General features: G+C 34.5%; 1 protein-coding gene across 1 annotated transcript in view; it reads right to left on the bottom strand.

Annotated features, from left to right (window-relative positions):
* Positions 1 to 17,710, bottom strand: part of LOC110021753 (long chain acyl-CoA synthetase 1-like) — a 36,998-nt gene that overhangs the window by 1,483 nt on the left and 17,805 nt on the right. The window contains exons 2-17 of the mRNA XM_020720370.1: positions 12,746 to 12,809; positions 12,557 to 12,646; positions 12,393 to 12,449; positions 12,238 to 12,286; positions 12,093 to 12,169; positions 11,977 to 12,016; positions 11,786 to 11,883; positions 11,534 to 11,701; positions 11,328 to 11,438; positions 11,147 to 11,234; positions 10,974 to 11,040; positions 10,820 to 10,895; positions 10,544 to 10,661; positions 9,341 to 9,586; positions 9,128 to 9,267; positions 8,858 to 9,040 (exon numbers count right to left, since the gene is read on the bottom strand). Coding sequence (XP_020576029.1) covers positions 8,858 to 9,040; positions 9,128 to 9,267; positions 9,341 to 9,586; positions 10,544 to 10,661; positions 10,820 to 10,895; positions 10,974 to 11,040; positions 11,147 to 11,234; positions 11,328 to 11,438; positions 11,534 to 11,701; positions 11,786 to 11,883; positions 11,977 to 12,016; positions 12,093 to 12,169; positions 12,238 to 12,286; positions 12,393 to 12,449; positions 12,557 to 12,646; positions 12,746 to 12,809 — 1,672 coding nt within the window. The remainder of the gene's footprint in view (positions 1 to 8,857; positions 9,041 to 9,127; positions 9,268 to 9,340; positions 9,587 to 10,543; positions 10,662 to 10,819; positions 10,896 to 10,973; positions 11,041 to 11,146; positions 11,235 to 11,327; positions 11,439 to 11,533; positions 11,702 to 11,785; positions 11,884 to 11,976; positions 12,017 to 12,092; positions 12,170 to 12,237; positions 12,287 to 12,392; positions 12,450 to 12,556; positions 12,647 to 12,745; positions 12,810 to 17,710) is intronic.

A 17,710-nucleotide genomic window follows, 5' to 3' on the forward strand; every position in this document is an offset into this window, starting at 1 on the left:
GGTCAAGAAACATCAATTTGCTGACAAGAAACTGATGACGCTGTCGAGAAAGAGCTTTAGTAAATATATCAGCCGTTTGAAGATCAGAAGTGATATGAGGAAGAGATAAAACACCCTCCCCATAGGCTTCTCGAATGGAATGACAGTCTACTTCAATGTGTTTCGTGCGTTCATGAAAGACGGGATTAACAACAATCTGGATAGCACTAGTATTATCTGCATGAAGAGAAGTAGACTCAAGTTGAGGAAAACCAAGCTCAGCCAGCACGCCACGAAGCCAAATGATTTCAAAACAAGCAGAGGACATAACGCGATATTCTGATTCAGTAGAAGACTTAGACACTCGATCTTGTTTCATGCTCTTCCAAGAGATTAAAGAGTTGTCGAGAAGCAAAACCATCCCCCATCCAGTAATAGATCGGTGTGTTTCAGAACAACCAACCCAATTGACATCACTATAGGCTGTTAAGGTGATAGGAGACTTTGCAGAAAAGAACAAATCATGGTGAGAAATACCTTTCAAATGTTGAATAATACGTCGAGCTGCAGTTAAATGAAGATGTGTAGGGCTTGCATAAATTGCCTAACGTGTTGCACAACAAATGAAATATCAGGACGCGTAATAGTCAGATGATTGAGACTGCCAACCAGTTGTTAATATAGAGATGATTCAGATAGAAAGTCACCCTCATTCTGTTGATATTTGACATTTACCTCCTAAGGGGTATCAATGGAGCGACCATCTTTAAGACCAGTCAAAGCAATGAGTCCCTTCGTATAGTTGTGCTGATGAAGAAAAACACCAGCAGCATAAGAGTGAACCTCGAGTCCTAAGAAATAAGTTAATGACCCTAAATCTTTCATATGAAAAGAACCCTGAAGATGTTTCTGTAGCTGAGACATCAACATATACTAATAACAAAACAATTTCCTTGTTAGTCTTGCAAAGAAATAATGATGAATCATATTGACATTGAACAAAAGAGAAGTTAAGAAGGGTATTGCGAAACTTTTCAAACCAAACCCGTGGAGTCTATTTCAAACCGTATAGGGACCGTTTGAGCTTACAAACATCATATGAAAGTGTAGAAAATAAGCCTGGAGGAGTCATATAGACGTATTTTTTTTAATGCATTCTTAACATCCATCTGCTTTAAGAATCAGCCTTTAAATGCAGCAATAAATAACACCAGTTGGACAGTTGTCATCTTAGCCACAGGTGCAAATATTTCATCATAATAAATCCCGTATTCCTGACGATTGTCAAGAGCTACCAATCTTTTCTTATATCTGTCAAGAGAGTCATAGAGAGTTTCTTATATCTGTCAAGAGAGTCATCAGATCGGAGTTTAAGAGAATAAACCCATTTACAACCAATGGGTTTAACACCTGTAGGACATGAAATAATATTCCAGGTGTGATTTTCTTAAAGTGCCTGAAGTTCCTCTTTCATGGCTTCGACCCAGCAAGTCTGTTTAGCAGCTTGAAAGTAAGAGGTAGGAACAGTAGTATTTGTTCAAATTGCAGAATACCCATATCTATTTGGAGGACGGAAACGTCGGGTTGATCGTCGAATGGGTCGGGGAGAATTGAAGATGAAGGGGGCAGGCAACGTGTGTAGACAATGTCTGGCTTGAATCGTTTATCAGCAGAATAATTATCGAATTGTGGAAGTATAACTATATTTGATGTGGACATATGATATTGAAAGTAATATTCATGTTCAAAGAAAATCACATTTCGAGAAATATGCCATCGACTATTAATCGAATCATAACACACAAAACTTTTATGATTAGGATTGTACACCATAAAGGCACATCAGACTGACTGAGCTGCCAATTTATGACGTTCATGAGCAGGTAGATGAACAAAGCAAACACATCGGAAAGTATGTAGCGTATGATAATAAGGGTGTTTATAAAAAACTCGATAGTAGGGAGACTCATACTTCAATTGTTGAGATGATAAATGATTAATGAGATAAACTGCAGTAGATAAAGCTTCAGTCCAAAATTTAGCTGGAACAGAAGATTCTATCAGTAATGTGCGCACGACATCCAATAGATGCCAATTTTTTCATTTAGCAACTCCATTTTGCTGCGGTGTATAGGGACATGAACGTTGTGAAACAATCCCTTTGTTCTGAAGAAATGCTTGAAACTCATGAGACATGTATTCACCGCCATTGACAGAACGCAAGGTTTTAATGCGAACGGAGAACTGAGTTTCAATATATGTTAAAAATGCTTAGAATACAGTAAATACTTCTGTTTTGACGCGCAAAAAAAGATCCAAGTAAATCGACTTTAATCATCAATAAATGTCACAAAATATCTATATTGAGTATGTGAACTAACTGGTGAAATTCCCCAAACATCACTATAAATAATGTCAAAACATTTAATGGCACGACTGCCTAAAATAGAAAAAGGTAATGTCTTGCTTTTTCCAAGTTTACAAACAAAATAATCAACTACTAAATTATTATCTGTAGAACAAAAAATACCACTTTTATATAAATGCTTCAACACCATATCATTTGGATGACCTAGTCTTTTATGCTAGATGTCTGTCTTATTCTCAACAACTGAAGATGCTAATGAAATATTTTGAGGAATAATAAATTGTAATGGAAACAGTCTGTCCACTTTAGGCCCCTTCGCTATCACCTTCTCCGACACCTGATCCTGCACAATACAACCATCACGAGAAAAATATATATCACAGTTATTATCCACAATTTAACCAACAGAGAGTAAGTTAGTAGATAATTTAGGAGAAACCAAAATATGTTTGAAGGATGAGTTAATATCACAAACTTTCGTAATTGAAATATTATTTTCATTAGCAACCTGAATATGTTGAGTACCAGTATACGATCGTTGGTTATGCAATAGCTCAACAGTGTTAGTCATATGATTTGTGGCGCCTGAATCAACAAACAAAGGAGAAGTAACCGAAGAAATAGTTTTACCTTTCCTTTGAAGGCCGAGAGTAGAAAATGCAGAGAGAATCATCTATCGAACCATATAGGGTGTGACAGGTGATAGATTATTGCCAGCAACAGTAGAAGTCGGAGCAGGATTGTCGGATACCGTGGCACGAAGTGCTTGTGGTTTGCGATTTTGTGGTCGTGTTTGGCACTCCGAAAGAGTATGTCCCTTTTGCTTGCAGCTTGTGGTTTGCGATTTTGTGGTCGTGTTTGGCACTTCGAAAGAGTATGTCCCTTTTGCTTGCAATAATTACATACTTTATTTTCACAATTCTGTGCAATATGACCAAATTTATTGCAGTTGTAGCACTGCACTGACCCCTTCCCTTTGATCTTAGCAGCATATGCCACATTAATTATTTCTGATGATCCACCTGTTGTATAGTAGCTTGTGTCGCCAATCTTTGTTCTTCGCGCAGTAATTGCCCAAAACAAACATCCAAACATGGAACCGGATCTCTGTTCAGCAACCCAGCTCGAGCAGTTTTAAATTCAGGTCTCGGTTTCATTAAAAATTGATCACGACGACTTTCTTATTGAATGGCTTGAAGACTAGCTAAGTTCTCCTTTAACACTTTATATATATAATACCAGTATATTCGCTCCATAAATTTAAGAAACCATAATAGTATTGTTCGATTGAAAGATTACCCTGACTATAATTACTCATGTCAAGTTCTAATTGGAAGCGTTTCGCAGAATTATCTTGATTATAAACGCGCTTCAGGTATTCTCACATTTTTTTAGCTGTGCCAAAGGATCGTAAATTGTTTATCATATGAGCCTCAATAGATCCCAAAATCCAGGAAATAATCCGTGCATCCTTTGTTTCCCACTGATCAAGATCTTTTTTCTCAGTAGGAGTTGGGGTAGATCCATCAATATGACCCCAAAGCTCCTTCCCTTTTAAGAACATTATGAGCTGAAATTCCCATGCGGCTTAATTCTTTCCTGTAAATTTGATAACTAAGATTTCAGAAGACATTTTAAATATATTAATCTCGATCGAAATATCCAAAATAAATAATCAGATCGTGGCACTGCAGGAGAGAACGAGCAAGCGGATCGCGGTGCAGATCGCGGCACGGCAGGGGCGAACGGCAGATTGCGGTACGGCAGGAACAAGCGACGGATCACGACAGATCACGGCAGATCGCGGGCAGCCAGATCGCGACAGACTGCGGCAAGAGCGAACAAAGGGAGATCGCAACAAGCGGATCGCGACAGATCGCAACAGGCGGATCAAGGGAGATCGCGACAGATCGGAGCAGTGCGGTACGGCAGGAACAAGCGACGGATCACGACAGATCATGGCAGATCGCGAGCAGCCAGATCGCGACAGACTGCGGCAAGAGCGAACAAAGGGAGATCGCAGCAAGCGGATCGCGACAGATCGCAACAAGCGGATCAAGGGAGATCGCGGCAGATCGGAGACACGAATTTCTTGTAATTGGAGTCGATCGGCTTGAAGCAGACGTCCGAAGATGCCGAACGAAGAAGATGCCGACGCAGCACCAGAGGTGCGATCGAAGATGCCGGACGAAGAAGATCTCGCACCAGAGAAGATGCCGTAAAACTCAGCACCAGAGGTCCGGTCGAAGGGAGTCGATCGGCTTGAAGCAACGGTAGAACTCAAACAAAGCGAACGAAGACGCCGCAAAACTCAAAGACAAGAACGAGCGTTCCGGTAAGGAAGCAGTCGAAGATACCGACTAAAGATAACAAAAGCTAAAATTTCAAGGATTCATGCTCTGATACTATAACAATATTTTGAGCAAATAGGCTGAATGCCTTTTCCTTTGCTTTCATTCCAATAAATAGTAGTTTGTACAATCTATTTTAGGTACATAATATTCAGTATAATCTAATTTAAGTAACATAATTAATCTATATTCATAATCTAAATATTCAGCTAAAATGAAAGAATCCGTGCAAATATAATATTTCCTTCTTTGCAGTATTACGAAGAAGAAAACTCTTTATTCTGTCTGATTTTTTTTATTCCTGATTGATACAACTTAGAAATTGAACCAGGCTTGTAAGGTTTCTTGAAACTCTGAGTATGCTTTGTCATTACAAGTTCATCTAATCTTCCAAAGTAGAAATAGTTTTTTGAGATTGTTATTGTGAGTTTTCCTGTATCATGAGTAGTCTGTGACTCTGCAAGTTTGTTATCTTGGACAAGCTTGCTTAGTCTTATTGAGTATTACCAACATGAATTAATAAACTTTACATCTAAAACTATAATACACGGGCAACATGCATGATGTTATATTTGCAAGGACAAAAACCTTTTGCAAGAATAAAAACCTTATGACATCTTCTGTTGTAGTGAAACTACTCAGCTAGTGGAAGATGACAATGGTACCTTACATAAATGAAAGATTAAGATAGATAAAGAAATGTTTTCCTTAAAGAACATAGTTAAAGAAGAATTGTAGGAGCACATAAGGAGAGCAAAGACACCAAAAGAAACATGAGGCACTTTCAAGGCACTCCGCACAAAATTGAAACTCTTGGATAATGAGTTATTTGCCATAGAACAGGTAAATATTATGATCAATGAATATTTTACAAAGGTGAAATTAGTGTGGTAAAACTTTTTAGTTTATACTGCTATGAACTTCGAAAACGCGCATCTCAACATTTTGTGTGATGAAGGAGAAATTTATGTGAGATTTTGAATGAATTTTTACAAATCAAATAAAATTATAGTGAAGATATTACCCAAAGATTTCTCCCTCATTTTGTGAGAACTTTATGATTTAGAGTTTGAGCTTTCTCATAGGGGTTTGCACCTATGATTAATTACCTCTCCTGATAATAAGAGAGCACTTTCAATTATGGCTAGTCATTAAATTTTGATTATTCAACATATAATATCAACAATTTAATTGAGAAATTTATCACTATGACCTGAGAGCTTATCATGGGAGAAATCAGAATGAATATGATCTTGATCCCATGATTTCATCGTTTCGGGTTATAATAGACTCTGGTTCTATTTAGAAACGATAGTCAGCCCAACCTGACAAAAGGATCATTTTAGTGGCTATGAGTTGCTTCAACCAAAAATAATTTAGAGACCTGGGTGAATGCATGTCTGTCTAAAGAGATAAATTCAATTTGATCTTAGCTTATAGAAGGTTTTATGCTCTATTAAATATACCATATGATTGATAACTAAAAGGGGAGAAAAATCATTAAGAAACATACAGACTAAAATCTTAATCTTAATATAGTAGAGCTGACTAGTCAGACCACCTGATCAGAGGGCTATGAACATAATCACTTCATTTTTTTAGTCTGCTTGTCAAACAACACAAAAAAAAGAACTCGATTTGTGTTCTACCTAGCATAAAATTATTTTGAGCGTGAATATACTAATATACTTAATTTCATTGTAGCTCTATGTGAGCTTAAAATAATTTCAAAATTTATCACTTGGGATAAGTGGTTGAATAAAGTGAATAGTTTAGTTTTAAGCCTGGATTGATATATGTCGTTTTAACATTTATATATTTTATGATTTGCAAGATTGGTTTTTTAAAAAGTCCTTCGATTTAAGATTCATTTTCAACATGTCTATCATTAAAGAGCTTTTAAATATTTACATTTATAATTTTTACTAAATATTATCATTTGAAAATTATTAGAACATCAGCTCTTTCAACTTTTATTCTTATGAGAAGGATGATAGCTTGATATATTTGCACGATGCACTTGCATAAATTTCATTGCATTTATAAGGTATTTGTGCACTATTTCGTACACTTTTTAAGAGGAGGCCTTATGGTGTGTGCACCAATCCCAAATGTATTTAAGCTTGTTAACTATATATTTTTTGAAGCCCTTGCATGAATCTCAAGGCACTGATGCATTCCTTGAATTGATACATCTGAGTTGAAAAGTCTTCAGGAATGTATAAGTCTTGAAGTCATTTATAATCTAAATACTTACATGAGTGCTTTGAACCAAAAAAAAAAAAAAAAACAAGTATTCATTTTAAATTCATCAAATTTTGCATTTTGTTTGCTTCTAGAAATGTCGAAGCACGATGCATGCTAAAAAATGCATCTAAAAGATTTTGGGTCATATGCTTCAGGATGATAGCTTATATCATCAATAATCTTCCTTAAGAAAAATCTAAATTTACTTCATCCTCTGAAAAACTATGGGGTATCAAAACCCACAGTTGGTCACTTTCAAGTATTTGTTTGTGCCAAATCATGTAGCAAGTTAAAAAAAAAAAAGACAATTCCTTGTATCTTTGTTGGATATGACAGCCGTAGGAAATGATAGATTCTACTACTGATTGATGTCACATAGTATGCAATGGTGTGCTTAATGATACATGTGCGTGGTGGTCTCCACAGAAAGAAGAATTATCAAATTCCAAGAAATTTGAAGATCACTCGCAAGAGAAAATTAGGGCAAAACTACCTAAAATACTACTAAGTCATCAAGAAGAATCAAAAGAAAAAAAAAAAGAAAAAGATGAAGATCATATGACAATGGCGAGCCTTTGGCAAAATGGCATACACTAGAGATCAATAGAGGAAAGTGAACTAAGTCAAGATGAAATGAGCTATTGCGGTACAAGAAGGTTCGAGAGAACCAAAGACATGCATTCTAAACAAGGTGCAGAAACCCATTTTCAAGTATGCAAATGCAACTATTGCGGTACAAAAAGGTTCGAGAGTACCAGAGACATGCATTCTAAAGCTCTAAGAACATAAAAACTATGAAAGAAGAAATCATTGCATTAGAACTAAATCAAACGTGGGATCTGGTACAAAGTTAAAAAATATGAACCTCATATTGTATAAATGGGTATAAAAAATAAGACTCACCCGGATGGATCCATTGAGAGATACAAATATTGATTGGTAACTCGATGATTTTCACATCAATATGGATTGAAATATGATGAGACATTTAGCTCAGTGGAAAATATTATTATTTTATGAGTTCTTACATTACTATTGTCGAGCAAAAACTGAAATTATGACAGATGGATGTAAAGAATACCTTTTTACAAAAAAAAAATACGATAAAAAAAAATATATATTTCAACCAAAGGGATTCGATAGTAAGACTCATCATAATTATGTATGTAACTTAAAAAAGACACTCTATGGATTAAAGTAAGTTCCAAGGGTTCGGTAAAATAAGACCGTTGAATTCTAACACCGCGGGTGTTTTATATCACACATTTACTTTTAACTTATTTATAAAAGTTAGAGTACGGAAATTGGCATATTTGATGTTGTACATAGATGACTTGATCATCACTGGGGATGATGAACTAAGAGTTTGTCAAATAAGAAAAAAATTATCAATGTGATCTAGTTGCTCACCTACTCACTAAGGAATCAAACACCGGAAAGTTTGAAGAATTTTTTCATTAACTTGGGATAATTAGAGGAAGTAAAGCTAGGGTTTGAAGGAGAATACTGAAGATTCAACAATAACACAATTTAAGAAGCCCAAGCCCATGCCAAGCCCTAACATCAAGCCCAGTTTCTTCAAAATTCTTCAACTAAATACTTTTTTTAAGCTTCTTATAGTGAAGAGTTTCTTGAAGCTTCCCAAGAGTAAAGATATTCTTGAAGCTTCCTGGAGCGAAGAGATTCTTGAAGAGAAGTAGAAGAATAAAAAGAAGGGTTTAAGAGAGTTCTATAGTGTTGCAGTTTTGTAGTCCTGTAAGTTGAGTGAAAAGTTCGTCTTTCTAAATATTAAGTTTTGTAATCTCCTTTTTAGTTTTAGTAAAAGTTTTTTTTATGTCTTGGATGCTTTGGTGTTCTTCAGAGATGTCATAAACATTCATATAAGGTAAAACAATATCAAGAAACAACTTACCTTATTTCTTTCAGCAGCTATCTTCAATTCCTGAAGAATGTAATTATTTAATTCCTTTAGTGCACATAGTTCGTTGAAGGAACCTTTATGACCATTCAACAATGCCCATTTCTTAGTATTATCTTCATGTGGAGTGATCACAGCCACCAACTTCGATCTGTAGCTGTTACCATAGAGCCAAATCTAAAAAAATAATTAATTATCAGTAAAATTTTATCATATATACCTGCAAAAAACTTCATATTAATCATCTAAGAGAAGAAACCATACATCTTCTATAATAGGAACGGCACTATACACTTTCTCCAAGTATTCAACAGCAACATATTCTCCCTGTGAAAGCTTAAAGATATTCTTCTTTCTATCAATAATTATCAATATCCCATCAGGTGTTATCTCTCCAATGTCGCCTGAAGAAGGAAACAATAAATTGAAATAATTTCATGATGCTAAGAATGGCTTTTTAACCATTCATTGTTCTACCTGTATGGAACCAACCATCTATGATTACTTCCTTTGTTAACTCAGGGTCCTTGTAGTATCCAGAAAAAAGTGTTTTCCCCCTAACACAAACTTCACCCCTTGAAGGTTGACCCAGTGGATCATAGCCCATCTCTGGAACTTCTTCGAGACGCAAATCTGTGAATGTTGTGGGTACACCGACGGAGCCAATCAAGGCGAGATCATCAGGGTATCCAATGGTGGTCTGACCACAGGTTTCTGTAAGTCCTGCAATTCATAGGATAGAGCGAGGTATGTAATTAACCAACATAGTATGTTGTCTTGTATATGCAATAAAAGACATGTAAAGGTGAGATGAACCAATCATCCAACAAATTGTTGATACATTCTGTATAATTTAAGCTGCATAGCCTTTTTAACTATTAGGTTGTGGAGTCTGTTTAATGTCAATCATATGAAAGAAAATATGATACATAGTTTTAATTAATGTTTATCCTAAGAAATAAAATATGATGCATAGTTTTAATCTTGAGTCGACAACTGTAATAATGTCATCTTGTGCGTTGGAAGAGGGCTTTGCAAAAAAAAAAGAAAAGAAAAGAAAAAAAAAGTTCAGGATAAAAGGCTAAAACATGTAAAGTTTGTGACTTGTCAAGAATATGATGCTGTTTTTTTTATGAACTTTTATTCTGCATAAAAAATTGAGTATAAAGCATAAGCAGAAAGTAGAACATCACATTCAAGCTCACAAATTTTTCCATGACAGAAATGATATTAAGTTTTTGTCATATGAACTGTAGAACTTAGATAACCTTCTAGAAGGCAGTAGAAATTCAAATTTGTGATGTTAATTACCAACTCTGAGACAATAACAACACTTTTGAATGAGATAATCCCCAAAGAGTGTGATTATTGATCTCACAATATCGAAACAGAAGAAACTGAAAGCAAAATTTAAAAATAAGGGCACCTAGTTGTAAAATGAATAAAAGCAACAATAGAAGAGCAGGAGGGGTAAGAACTTGATGTATTAGTATCAAATCATGTTTCCGCTGAGATAATTCCAATTATGGCAGCGTCAAAGGTTTGGAGAAACCGTGATGCACAAACAAATTTATATTCATTACTGAGAACCATTATAACTATCCATGAGCACATAACAAGCATATATTATGAAATATTTGCTTAAAATTAGAAAATAAAAAGGGATGGTTCTCATTATACCATAGCCTTGTAACATAAAGGCACAGCTAGTGACTCTCAAGAACTCTTCAATTTCTGGACTCAATGGGGCACCTCCAGACACCAGCAATCGAACTCGGCCTCCGAGCCTTGCTTTCACCTGAATCAATCACAAATAATTGGCAAAAATACTACAAATCATACTCGTTCTTCATCAAAACTAGCTAAGAAATGTTATGATTTCTAAGATAACATAAAATAGAGAAAAGCTATTTAAATTATTTAAGATGATTTAGAACTTAAGAGTGGCAGTATAACCTTGCTAAATGCTAAGAAATCAGCAAATGGAGAGGCAGTTTTGTGCGAGTATCCCAATCTCATCCAGTGTAATTTACTAAATTGCAATAACAAACAAAAATATCAATAATAATTCAATATTTTCTAGTCATGGTTGGGAGATAGACTAACTTACTGCTTGTACAGAAGGTTAAAAATCAATCTTCTTAGTGGCCTGAGCTCTGACACTGTCTTTAATATGCCTAGTATGATAAAAATCTGCATTAGAAACTCACAAAGGCTACAAAATGATGAAGTGATCAAGTTTAACTATGTCAAGTTATATTTGTAAGAAGAATAAAACCCTGCCTTCATAAACTCTTTCAAACACTCGAGGGACACCGGCAAAGAATGTCGGCTTTAGTTCCATGAGATCATCCCTTAAAGCTTCAATATTCTAGCAAAAACAATAGGGATTTTAAAATTAAAAAGAAAGCAAGGAAAAAAAAATAGAACTAAGAAAATATGCTCTAAAAAATTTATCTTTTACCCCTTGAAAATATCCAACTGAAGCACCCTTATGGAAAAAGTATTCCTCAATCATTCGATCAAGGATATGTGCCAATGGAAGGAAGGAGAAATAAACATCATCAACTGACATCTAGTAGAGAAAGCACAATTAATCTCTAAGCCATACAAGTAAAAAATAAAATAATACAAATGTTGAATATTACTAAAAAAAGTTTGGAAATTAACCTTGTCTTCAAATTGATCCAAGAAAAGCTCAACTCCTTTTACATAGGTTGCATGTGTTTCATGTGTTAAAACAACTCCTTTTGGATTACCACTGGTTCCACTCGTGTACATTATGGTGCATATGTCAAGAGGTTGAGGAGGCACAGGTTCTGATGGATATTTCTTTCCCTCGAGTTATAAAAAATGAGAATAATATTAAAACCAAAGAACATTAATAATAACTATTAATGTGGAGATAATTTATAAACTTACTATTAGAATAAAATCATTCCATGAATATGCTTTTATCCCAGCAGCAGCAGCAACAGCATTAATCTGTTCCTCAGGCATAGCACTGAATGAAACGATGGCTGAAATATTTCAAAATCCAAAAAAGTGTCATTCATCATTGGTTCGAGCCAAGAGAAAACCACCCAAATCAAAGTGATCTCCATAATTCTCACATTTCAGTCGTCTTGCTGCTTTGCATTCGGAAGAAAGAACCTACAATGTGTGCTAAACAGGTCTTATCCAGCTTAATATATCATAAAAATGAAATTTTTATGTAATTAATTCTTACATGTTTAATTTTTTTATCTTGCGCGAAGACAACATCAATTTCTGCATGCTCGATTATGTAATCAATGGCGCCAGCTCCTGCTCAAAATAGAGTTTAATATCTCATAAAAATGAGAACTTCTAAGCTAGAAGTATGTTAAACCAACCCAGTGTATCATAGAGAGGCACGCAAACTAAGTTGTATCCATTGCAAGCCTGTATTAACTTTCTAAGTCAGTAAATTTTAAATATATATACTGAAACTCTAATTTATTTTAGATGTAAATGTATAAGCTTAAAAATAGTGGAGTAAGAAAGTAACCTCCATTACCACAGCCCATTGAGGGCAGTTTGCTCCATAAATTCCAATTCGTGTACCCTATTGCTTGATAGAATCACAGAACCATTATAACAGTTGATTGAGTTCACAAAAATTAGTTCTAAATTAAATTATCAGAGTTAAGTGAGAAAAACCAGAACTCTTACAGGTGCTACATCTAGCTGCCTTAAAGCTGAGCCAATGTAAAGCACTTCTTCATAAACTTCCTTATAAGTTGCCCAAACATAGGGCCCTGCCTAAGGAGTCGCAGCACCAACTTCCACACTTAGTTTTAAATCACATATTACAACATTAAGTTGGCTAATTTTATGTAATCTCTAATAATAAACAAATACCTTCCCTTGGCTGAATTCCCTCCATCCAAGCATTTTATTTCCAGGATTCTTCTCAACGGAAGACCTGCAGAATAACATTTATTAATTTTTCAGATGAAAAAAAAAAGGGAGGGGACACAAAAGATACGGAGTTAGGAAGTATGACCTGCAAAGAGTAGAAGGCATGTCAAACTTGACTCAATAGACCAAGAAAGTGTTTAATACTAGAATATTTCAATGGAGATTAGGTGGTTGCAATCTATGAAGCATGGACACTAGCATTAGATACAAACATAACATAACACATACATGGGATAACATTTTCGTAAGAAATAGAACATAACATGCTATCAAAATTATATTTTTTTGATAAATTATTAGTATTAAAAAAAACAAATGTTTATGTCGTCTATAAAAAATTTTTACATAATAAAAAATAAAATATCATATGTATTAAATTAAAAGCATCAGAAAGATAAAAAAATTTTGTTTAAATTACAATTTTATCTAATAATTTTATCAAGTATATTTTTCAAAAAGACACCAACAACATTACTAACCATGCATGATTTTGTCAATGAATTTATTTTGTCCATAAGAAATCACAAAATAAGAGAAAAATCATCAAAATGACCAACAAATTATGACCACGTTGATGAATCATTAACTGACCAACATGCTCGTCATCATGATCATAAATAAAAGACCAATGTTCTCTTTAATAGGAAATTTACCATCTTCCACAAAATTATAATTTCCTATGCTAGATCATAAAAAAATGTGCTTCATCATCATATCTCTAGGTCATATCAAGGTCCAATCAAACTGTGTTGTACTCCTTTTCGTCACTCTGCAAATTATAAATATTTGTAATAGCCTTTTCAATTTCATGTCCAATCAAATCTCAATTCTTTACAGCTATCTCTAACTGCCTAAATAAGAGTTTTATCATTCTAATCAACACTAAATCTTCACATTTAATAGCTGATATAAATATATATGTACATATATATATATATATATATATATTGCCATATAAGTGGCTCTTCTTCAATAACAGTGAGTGGTATAAACACATTTGGATCTGTACCTGTAGTATGGTGTTTTTCATCACAGAAGAGTGCTCCTTCAATCCGATAAAAGATTAGCTGATACAACAAGTAGTTGTTTCTAATGTTAAAAAATCTACACATGTCCGAGCGAAAAAAACGTATATTTGGATTTATGGAATCGCGCCAAATCTAGCATTTCGACATTTTCGATCCGCCTATTCCAGGAGGAAGAAGAAAAATGGAGGCCGACTAGAGCTCGGGAATTTATTGGATGATACATTGGTTACTATTGGCAATGCACTCATCTTACCAATTTATTAGCTGGCTACTTCCCTAGAACTAGAGGCAGAAGCAAGACAAAATTGGATCACTCTCTCTAGCTACCTGATACTCCATATTTTAGCACTTTTTGGTTTTTTTCTTTAGGTCACTCATGTATTTTTCTTTATTTTCTCTTTTTTGAACCATTTGATGTGGAGGTTATCGTGTGAGCAGGGTGCCATGTTTGGACCCTCCCACACAATCTATCTGTATCCTACTTTCTATTTAATATATTAGCTTTTGGGCTTTCTCAATATATATAATATATATATATATATATATATATATTGCATGTGTCCCATTCTACGCATATGTGATACAAATACATAAGGCTATGTATTTGTATTTTATAGACTGCAGTTGTTATTTGTGGCTATTTGAGGAGATTTCTTATTTAGGTTTTGTAAGCGTGAAGGCCTCTACATATACCCTTTTATGTTACAATTTCATGCACATTAAAGAAGCACGACATGACCCTCAATTTCAGATTTCTTGTAATGCAAATCTATATTTTGATTTCCCTTGAGATGTCTGTAGCATAACAACACTGTTGAGTGGTATCAATAAGAATTCTAGCCAGCTTTTTTCTCATGGTAGGTTCTGTTATAAGAGAAACTCATCTTGTATGTGAGAGTGTATTTGAGTTTTTTGTTTTTTTTTCTTTTGTCCGGTACTTAGGTTTTGGGAACCCCAAAGGATTTTCTCTTCTTATTATACATCACAATAACAAAATCATTATTTTTTACTTGATAAAATAGTCTCTCCTATCTCACATATGTAGTCTTGTTTGAAGTAGAATCTTATAAAGTTAGGATTATTCTCAGCCCAATGCTAGAATATCATTTCATGTCCATGTCCACAAAGTAATCTCTAATGGAGAAATAATAGTTCTATATGAGTTGGATTCTAATTAGTATCAAAGGATGCTTTCAGGACAACAATCTCGTTAAATGAACCGATAAAAATCAGACTCCTACTTTCCTTTTCCCTTTTCATCACCCTTTCCATCTCAGATTCTTCAGTCTCTAACCTAAAATTATAGTAGAGGCTTCGAAATAATTATTGTATGGTCTAACTTTACCTCCTCTGTAAATAGAATCCAGATCATGCTCAAGATGTACCTCCTTACCACTCTAATCCATCCAATCTTCAAGACATCCTCATTTTTCTTTTGCCATCATCTTAAAAAAATGGATTCTAGCTCGTGCTCTAGATCAAAGTCATCATTATCATCATCTTCAATTCTTAGAAATCTCCGGCTTGATGGCCAATGAGATGATTGCCAATCATCCTCATCATATGTCGACCCTATAAAGAAATTCCATGCTTTTTATCAGTTGTGTTCTCTGTATTGTGATTGTGTTTCTCTTTTATGCCAACTAATAGTCTATCATTCTTGATTTTGGTTGGCACTTCCACTTCAAGGTATTTGATACCATCATTACAATAAGCTAGTACTACGGTATGGTTTGGAGACCAAAAAGTTAATTTGAAAGATTTTGAACAATTTGATTAACCAAGATTGTTACATTGATGCAAAATTACTCATAGTAGAAGTCTTTGCATAAATAACTATGGAGTGATTGTAGTTCATGTTTGGGCATTGCATAGTTGGGAAGTAAAAAACTTTGGCTCTAGTTGCAACAACAGTTTGTGACATAAAAAAGAGCAAGATGATTGGAAGAATTTAAGCAAGTAGATGATCAAGTTTACATTGTGTATTTGTGGTGCCAAGTTTTCTCATTACATCATTCAGTGTGAGAAGATAACCATTTTTTTGATATTAAAATTTTTTGGTGGATGCATTCTTGTTTTGATTTTATCTTTGTACTCAACTTATGTGCTTTATCGGTCACTCATAAATATGTAGAAATAGCATTGTGGTAATCTTTTGGATGGGGTTAGAAGTTTAGAGTAATCACCTTGGAGGAGAAGAGTTACATAAACGATCAAGTTGTGCCAAATAAGAGTAGAGAAAGAGATTTTTTATATGAGGCTCAATCTACTAGCAAAATGTTTAATCTTAGTATTTATGTGGAGGACGGCTATGATTGTTAATTGCAGCTAAAAAGGGAGATATCTCGGTTAGGGTTTGTAAGCTTGAAAGCTTCATGACATACCCTTTTATCATTGGATTTCATATACATTTAAAGAAGCAAGGCATGCTAATGCATCACCAATTCATTATAAAAATCATCATCAAAAGCGTTGATTCAAGATAGAGAAACCACGGTCACCAGTTTTGGACCCTGATTTTTCTGTGGATTTACACCATCAAAGAAAAAGAACTAAAATAAGGAGAGTTTAGAGCTATGAGGATAGGGAAAATTAAAGAAGAATTACACTTTTTAATATTTGCGGATCCATCTATAGTATTATAATGACCTCCATATTAATAGAGGGAATAGCTTATACGTTACAAAGAAATTACTCTAATAAAGGAATCCCAACAACTTTCAGATCTATCCTTTATATCATTTTCTAGCATGGGTTTTATAATTAATATTATCTGGGTAATGCCTTCAATAGGTAATTATTCCTTATAAAATGTTTTTCATCAAAGTTCACTTATGATAATGCTTTTGTCAGTCAACTCGGCCATGGGGCGAGTAAAGCATCCTTAGAGAGTTGCGTTATTATGTGGAGCTTGATTGTGTTAATGAATTGGACATTCAAAGGCTCCAATTTTGCCAATTAAGATTGACAATGATTTTGCTTAGGGATTACAGGGGGAAACCCCCTATATTCGGTTCAGCGATGCTATAGACTCAAATTTCGAGAGCAGGGCACTCTAGCTCCTGGAGAAACCTTAGTGCCCAGTTTAGGTTTCAGAACCGGAGTGCTTGATATTGCAGCATCCAAAAGTCAGTGCGCCAATGCCTGTTAGAGCACCACAGTGCCACTATTGCAATTCCCAGGCAATAGTAACCAATTTTAGCAGTTCTTCAATTTAAATGATAACTTTCAGCGGAAGTGTGCATATTTTTTTAGTGCAAGATTTCAATTTCTCTTGCATAAGGGTGAGAGGAAAAAGCATTCTTGATCGTCGAAGTGTAGAAAGGCTTGGGTGTGGCGTAACTTGTACAGTTCTTATTTTTTTAGTGGATTTATTGAAGTGGTGTGACTATAATTTTTTTTCCATTCTCAGGTTTTTCTAAGTTAAATCTTAGTGTTCTTTGTATTTTTTGTGATTCCTTATTTTATGCACGTCTTTTCTAAATTTTACTTCGGATCTCTTGAATCTGTTTCAACATATCTCCTAATAAGTCGTATTAGAACGAGCTTTTATAAAGATCATTAATTTGGGTAGGAGTAATGGCCACTAAAGTGAGGTACAAGTTTGAGAAGGTTAATGGTTCAAACTTTACTCTAAAAACAAATTAAATTTTCTTACATAAAAAGAAAATATATTTGTTAATGGATGGAATCATTAAAAAGTTGGAATTGATGACTCTAGAAGAATGTGAAGTTATTGATCGAAAAGCACTAGATTTGATCTACTTTTCTTATCCGTTACTTTCAACATTATGAATGAGAAGACTATCGTTGATCTTATGGTTGCACTGCGAGAATGTATAAGAAGCCTTCAGCATTAAATAAATTTTTCTAATAA

The sequence above is a fragment of the Phalaenopsis equestris genome, unplaced genomic scaffold, assembly GCF_001263595.1.
Source record: "Phalaenopsis equestris unplaced genomic scaffold, ASM126359v1 Scaffold000141, whole genome shotgun sequence".
Classification (NCBI taxonomy): Eukaryota; Viridiplantae; Streptophyta; class Magnoliopsida; order Asparagales; family Orchidaceae; genus Phalaenopsis; species Phalaenopsis equestris.